Genomic DNA, 8,076 nt, shown 5'->3' with positions numbered 1-8,076 from the left:
CCTCCAGGGGGGATGGTCACACCACAATCCCTTCTCCTCCATTCTCCTCTCGGGATCTTGGGCACACACGCACACGCACCCGGCGTGAGTTTTAAGCCACCGGGTCCAGGACGAGAACCACGGTCGACTATGTGGGAGTCCAGCGACATAGCCATTACGCTAACTGCTCGTTCCCACCAGAATCAATAAAATTTTAAGAGGTAGAGAGACCTTATCTAGTACAATTCTATCTTACAGATCAGGTACCAAAAGCTCACAGAAGTGAAGTGATCTGCCCAAAGTCACACAGAGCTAATGGCAGGGCTGGAGCTACAAATCAGATATTCTGACTCCCGTGTTCACTAAGAATATAGTTTGGTCACTCTCCTAAAAGTTTGACATAAGCAATTATGTTACCAATTTACTTTGTTAATAAAGCCACAGAGATCTCCAATTGCACACATGTAGCTATTGGTCCATTTATAGGATTCAGTTAATTATTCATTTACTACATTTCTTCTGAGAGACCATGGTCATTAAGTCTCTCACTATGTTTTAAAAGAATTATTATTTTTGGGAACCAGCAGTTAGCGTAATGGCTATGTTGCTGGACTCTCACGTAGTTGACCGCGGTTCGTGTCCCGGACCCGGTGGCTTAAAACTCACGCCAGGCGCGTGTGCGTGCGTGCCCAAGATCCCGAGAGGAGAATCAAGGAGATTTTTTTGGTGGGTGATTTCTCGCTTTCTGTCTCTCTGTCTCTCTCTGTCTGTCTGGCGAGGGCACGCGCCCTGTAGCGAAAACCTCTCAAAAAAAAAAAAAAGGAATCATTATTTTATTTAACTTTATTCATTCATTTATTTATTTATTTATTTTAATTTGACCAGAGAGGGACAGAGTGAGAGTGCGTGTGCGTGCATGAGAGAGAGAGAGAGAGAGAGAGAGAGAAAGCCACCAGGTCCAGGACTCAAACAAAGGTCAGCCACGTGGAAGTCCAGCGCCCTTAACTGCTACACTACCTGCCGGCCTCAACTCTCTCACTATTAAGAGGGCTCCATAGATTTCTGAGATTCCTAGATGATGTGTGACTCTCTACCTATACGGTTTAAGACACTTGTGAAAATCATTTTTTTTTTTTAGTCTTTACTTAAGAACCATATTAATTATAAGAAATCTGTGAGACATCATGGAATTTCAGGAAAGCAAAGCTACTTTTTTGCCTGAATACTTATGGTTCTTGGGTCTTTTCTAAATGCACGATTTCAACTATATGATGGTGAAGTCTACTGATATGATAGATTCTTCCAAGCTCAACTTTTAAGATCTAAATTATTTTAAAACACTTCAGACAAATTGTAATTAGTTTTTCCACAGATACCCAAAGAATCATACATTCATTTTCATCATGGATATTTACATATAACTGCTTCTAGGAGAATTTTAAAAACTCATTTAGGAGATGAAATTAAAGATGGAGTACTAACAACTCAAGGAGCAGGGACAAGGATTAATGCAGAATTAGAACCTTAACTCATGTGCTTTTAATGACTCATTTGATTTGCCTCTATTCTAAAGAGCCAATGAAACAGGTCACCTAAATACAAACTCTAAACTCTTATCTTCTTTTCCTATTTCATTTTATTGTATTTTATTAGTTTTTGCTATAGAACACAAGTGTGCACCCCCCCCCCCGGAAGGGGATGACTTCTCACTTTCTCTCTGTCTCTCTGGTGAGCACACATTCCCTATAGCAAAAAATCTCTCAAAAACAAAAGACTGCTAAAATCCTTTAATTCTACAATTCAATGATTCCAATATTATCTTTCTATACTACTTTTATAATACAGGGGTTGTTTCATAGTTCTATCTATACTCATATCATCATAGACTGCCTTTTATCATTGTTATTTTACTTAATATTATGCTGCTTGAAAGTAGGAATAGTATCACACGCATCCTCACACATCTTGCCATTTTGGTATAGTTTCCTGTACACAGAAAGTATTCATTAGATATTTACTGAATATAATTTAATTATAAGTTTGATTGGTTGAATTAGTCATTATAAAGTTTATGAACCATGTTTTTTCCTGATCTGAGAGTCTAATTCATTACTACAGTGAGTTTTCCTGTTGAATCTCAGTGTATCATTAGAGTGCATTTGGATAAGGTTATAAGTAAAACAAGAATATTTGACTGAACATCTATTTAAGGTTTAAAAATTATCTTTAAAAATATTGCAAAAATATATTTCCTTTTCATTATCCTTTTATTCACAATGTGTAAGCTACTATGAACATATATATGTATTAAGTGCATATGTGTATCAGAAAAAAACTATAGTCATCTCTTGTTCTGACATGAGAGACTATTTATTTATTTATGTCAGGAGTTTTTGCCTTAGGGAGTGTGTCCTCACTGGAGAGAGACAGTGAGAGGGAAAGTGAGAAATCACCTCCTGGGGGATGGCCATGCTGCAATCTCTTCTCCATTCTCCTCCCGGGATCATGGGCGTACATGCACACATGCCCAGTGTGAGTTTGAAGCCACTGGGTCTGAGACACAAACCATAGTCAGCCATGTGAGAGTCCAGCAACATAACTGCTATGCCATCTACTAACTCTGGAATGGACCATTTTAAAAACTAGTTTAAGAAAAATGAAACAAGCAAAATCAAAATTATACTGTTTTTGGTTGAATTGTGCTCCTCAGAAGATACATTAAATTCTAACCCCAATACTTGTGAATTTGACTCTATCTGGAAGCAGCTCTATGTAATCAAGATATAATCAAGCTGATGTGAGGCCACACTGGATTAGGGAAGGCCCTGAATCCAAGACCTATGTCTTTCTAAGAAGGCCATAGAGGTTGGTCAAGTGGTATGATGGGTGCTTAAGGCAGCTGGATCCTATATGGTGAATAGCAAGATTCAAATCTCAGACCTAGCAGCATGAAAAGCACACTTGCTGCATGTACCTGTATGTCCAAAATCTTGTGAGGAGAATGGAAGAGAGGGGATTGCATCATGCTCATCCTCTCTGGGTGATTTTCTTTCACTCTCTCTGTTTCCAGTGAGCATACAAGCTATATAGTAAGGTGGTTTATTTTTGTTGTTGTTGTATTTTTTTTTTTGAGAGGTTTCTGCTATAGGGCGCGTGTGCTCGCCAGAAAGCATATGAGGAAATGCTCAACATCCCTCATCATAAGGGAGATGCAGATAAAACCACAATGAGATACCACCTAACCCCTGTCAGAATGGCAAAGGTTAAGAATAATAAAAAGTGGTAAGTGTTGGCGGGGATGTGGTGAAAAGGGAACCCTCCTATACTGTTGGTGGGAATGTAAACTTGTTTAGCCACTGTGGAGAACAATATGGAGGTTCCTCAAAGATCTACAAATAGAACTACCATTTGATCCAGCAATCCCACTACTGGGTATCTACCCAAAGGACAGGAGAACACTCAGTTGGAAAAGTACTTGCACATCAATGTTTACTGCAGCATTATTCACGATTGCCAAGACATGGAACCAACCTAAATGTCCACAAACTGATGAGTGGATTGAAAAAGTGTGGCATATATACTCTATGGAATACTACTCAGCCATAAAAAATAATAAGACCCTGGCATTTGATAGAAACTGATCAGGTATGGAGGATCTATTGCTGAGTGAAGTAAGCCAGGCTATGAAAGAAAGATATTGTATGTATCCACTTAATATATACCGACTATACACACTCTACGGTAGAGAGCGAAATATTGGATAGCATATGGTCATACTGCAATCCCTTCTTTTCCATTTCTCCACCTTGGGCACATAACACATGCTCCTGGCATGTTTTTAAGGCTTCTGGGACTGTGATTTAAACAGTGGTTGGTCATTGGGATCTGATTCCCCTAACCTGAGGCCATGGTGTGGCCCTGTCTGGCTTATTTTTATTCCCTAATCTTAAAAATCTTTAAAAGGGGGCTAAGCTGGTGGTTTGGTGGTTAAGGTGATTGGATCTCACATGGATGACTTTAAGGTTCAAGTACTGAACCAGAGGCTTGAAAAACACATCTGGTGTGTGTATGTATGTGCCCAAAATCCTAAGAGGAGAATGGTAGAGATGGGACTGTGGCATGGCCAGCCCCCCAGGGGAGTACTTTCTCAGTTTCTTTCTGTCTCTCTCCTATTAGTGCACACTGCTTACATCAAAATATATTTTTTTCCTGAAACCTTTTTTAAAATTAGTTAATTTACATTCATTCCCTAAGCATCGTCACAGCATACAAAACGTGATTTCCCATCCAGAATATACTGCATAGTGACTTAATCATGCATATTATTATAAAAAAATTTCCACTTATTGTTTCTAGAATTTTTTTTACCCCTATTTCTGACCCTCTGTCCTTTCCCACCCTCTTCTCATACTATTTCTGGTGTCTACTATTGTCTTCCATTCTTTTCCCACCCACATTGTATTGATCACACAATTTCTTAAATAATCTAACTATTTTCAATAGTAAGTTTACTTGGTACTATTGAGAAAACCAGTTTTAACTTAAATCAAAGAAATGCTAAGGAACTTTGCTTAAAGCCAGGAAACAGGTTAAGATTCTGTTCAAATGGTAGGCACGTGAATCTATCCATATCTCAAGACAGGACACAAATCCTTACAACCAGATAACAAAGTCTACATGTATAGTATTCTCAACTAGATTGGTCTGAGAAGTATTTCATGATGGGTAAAGTCTTTTTACAAGCAAAATGAGAAATAATGATTGACTAGTTAAAAAATAATTGGAATAATAATAATAATGATCGGGAAAACAATGAAAAGATATTGAATGATGAAGTGGGGATGCTAATGTCTCTGTATTGACTGACATGCATGGCATTCCCTTTTGAAAAAGCAATGTAATACATTGTAAAGTTATATGCAATTTAATGTAATATAAACAAGATTATGATGATAAATAAATTTTAAAAATCCCTTAAAACTTTTGAATAGAAAACTGGGGTTTAAACGAACATTTATAGTCCTTGTGGAACAATGGGAAGCACATGCTTCTTGCAGAAATGTGCTAACATATTAAGCCTGTATTTAATCAAATCAGTAGTAATGATGATAAATAAAAGGTAATTCATAAAAATGTGAAAGACCACAATTTATCAACATTGTCTTTTTTTTTACACTTAATTATAATGCAAAATTGTTCAGAGTTAATCAGGTTGAGTACAAATTGAGTAAAGCCTCAATTACATATTATTTTCTGTGTATTCAATTAGCTTTTATTCATCTTGCTGTTGCCCTACCTGCTCCTTTCCAACAAATTAAGCATCCAAAGATTCATGTGCAAAATAGGCAGCCCTTGAATCAATCAGTATGGTATAACTAGCTAAGTTTTAAAAATTGTATAGAAGGGGGTAGGTAATAAGGGATGAGAGGGAGGGGATCAAGGGGAAAAACATTTAATAGACAGAAGAATAAAAAGTTATCTGTTGATGATAATATATATGGTAATATCTATGACTTGAATGACATGCACTGCATTCATGCTGGGAAAAATCATTTTATATGCTGTAAAGATGTAGAGTGATGTCATTTTTTTTAGAGAGATTTTTGATATAGGGTATGTATGCTTGACAGAGAGAAAGAGAGAGATAGCGAGAGAAAAAGTGAGAAATGCCCCCCCGGGAGGATGGCCATGCTGCAATCCCTTCTCCATCATTCTCCTCTCAGGATTTTGGGCACATATGCACATGTACCTGGCATGAGTTTCAAGCCCTAGGTCCAGGACTTGAACCATGGTCAGTCATGTGGGAGTCCAGCACCTTAACCACTATGCGACCTGGTGGCCCCCAGTGGTGTAAATTTTAAAAATGCAAAACTAAGGACCAGTAGATGGTGTAACGGTTGCGTTGCTGGATTCCTACATGGGCGACTACAATTCAAGTCCTGGGCCTGGCAACTTGAAACTCATGCCAGGTGTGTGTACATGTATGATCAAAATCCCAAGAGGACAATGGAGGAGAAGGGTCTGTGGGGTGGGTACCGCACCCCCCCCCCCTCCCCGGGGGAGTGATTTCTTGCTTTCTGCCTCTGTCTCTGTCCTTCTCTCACTCCAGGAAGTGCATGTGCCCTATACCAAGAATCTCTCTTTCAAAAAAATGTAAACATAAAATGAATTTTTTAAAAATTGGGTTTGATAGGTGACTTTTCCTTATCAAGTAGAAACTAGCAATTACTAAGTATATCATTAAACACTTGCATAAACATTAAGTACTTTTTTTTTTTAAGAAACAGGTTTCACTATGCTGTGCAGGCTAGTCCCCAGTTTGCAGTCCTCCTTCAGCAGCCTCCTGAGTAGCAGAGATTACAGGCCCACATTACTGTGTCCAGCTCATATATAATTTTCTTTTTTAATGCCAGAGGGCACATGCGTGTGTATGAGAAAGTGAAAGAGAAACAACCCCCAATGGGGCTTGGTTACACTGCAGTTCCTTTTTCTCCAATTCTCCATCCCATCAGGAACCTGGGCATGTGTATGTCCCATGTATTTTTCACGCTGCTAGGGCTGGGATTCAAACCCTGGTTGGCCATAGGGGATATGGCTTTCTCTATGTAGTACCTAACTGCTGCTCTATTGGGCTGGCCCTCATGTACAGAATTTTCAAAACTCATTTTACCTTGTTGGGTAAATGAACAATTATATTTCATTAGAACTTATCATTTTATTTATTTATCCCCATTAATAAGAACTCTCAAATATTTTTTAAAAGTCAAGAGGCAGAATTTTCTAGAGATTAGCAGGCTAAAAAATGTATGCTTGTATTTTCAACATAGTTCTTATTTGGAAATCATCTTTGAAAATATTACTATATCTAATTTAAGAGTATACACAGGAATTAGATGTGAAAATTCTAGAGATAAACATAATTTGGGGAGATCGAGGGAAAATAGATAAATATAGTCTAACTTATATGATACAATTCAGTTATTGCTGTAACTTGGTTTGTGTGTCTGTGTGTATGTGTGTGTTTCTTCACTGGCAAGAAAGTCTGGGGGTGTGTGACTACTCAGCTGAAAGTTCACCTGCTAAATAAATGGAGAACCAGTATCAGAAGGTGACACAGGAGGGTTTGTGACAGTGCTGGTTCCAGCTGGTGAATTACAAGAAGATCCAACACTGCTACTGTTTCCAACTGAATATGGAGTAGCACAATAGAATGACACTCATTGATAACAGAACTCAAGAGATCTCTCTGTTCTCTCTGCTTTGTCTACACAAATAATTGGCCTTAGATTCACAAGAGCAATACAACAAAACCAAGAGTAACAATGAAGATTCATTCTTATATTTCCCGTTTTAATTATTAAAACATGTTTTTAGGCACACTCTTCAATAACATTCTCAATCCAACAAAGAAAACCAAAATCTAAGTTAGAAAAGATGGGTAGATGATTTTTCCAATATACATTTTTATGTCTTTCTCTAATACCTCTTATCCTAATGCCAAAATGTTATTTCTAAAAATGTATCCATCATATGTGAATGTCACATATATGTTAGAAAAAGAACTAATGTTGATAATATCCATCTGGGATATTAGTCTTATAACTTCTAAAAATATTTAATCATGTACTATACTCCCAAATATATATGATAGCCAGAGTAGACTTAAAAACCAAGTAAAAATGGCCAATGAATGTTTAACACCTCATGGTGGTACTCACCACACATTTTTTCGTGACAGTTGGGAAGTATCAGGAGAAAACATATTGGCTGAACTTCGGAAAAACCGCTTTGACTGATCTTCACGTGCCATCTCACCTGTGACAAAATAGATCAAGGTAGATATGTTTGACAGGCTTACTATTTCTCTAATTTCAAAAGCAATATTTGTTCATTGTGATTAGTTGTAAAATACAGGAAAATGCACAAAGAAATTTTATGTCATCATTATCCAGAGACAGCAAATGCTGAATATGTGTGAATATACTATAAATAATTATCTCTTAAACAAAAGTGGATTTGTACTGTTTATATAATGCTGATAATCTTTTTGTTTTCAGTGATTATCATTTTCTTATACTGCTAACAAAATTCTACAGT

At 37.4% G+C, this 8,076-nt stretch overlaps 1 protein-coding gene across 3 annotated transcripts in view; it reads right to left on the bottom strand.

Annotated features, from left to right (window-relative positions):
• Positions 1–8,076, bottom strand: part of LOC102486769 (protein FAM122A-like) — a 60,893-nt gene that overhangs the window by 16,437 nt on the left and 36,380 nt on the right. For 2 of the 3 annotated variants that reach the window (XM_006171436.2, XM_006171439.1), the window contains exon 12: positions 7,698–7,794. In XM_006171436.2, the coding sequence (XP_006171498.1) occupies positions 7,698–7,794 (97 nt within the window). Of the gene's footprint in view, positions 1–7,697; positions 7,795–8,076 lie in introns of those variants that run through there. The other variant, XM_006171440.2, reaches the window with a different exon arrangement.

This window comes from Tupaia chinensis, unplaced genomic scaffold (assembly GCF_000334495.1).
Source record: "Tupaia chinensis unplaced genomic scaffold, TupChi_1.0 Scaffold149560_1, whole genome shotgun sequence".
Classification (NCBI taxonomy): domain Eukaryota; kingdom Metazoa; phylum Chordata; class Mammalia; order Scandentia; family Tupaiidae; genus Tupaia; species Tupaia belangeri.
This window is presented reverse-complemented; position numbering and strand designations above follow the sequence as displayed.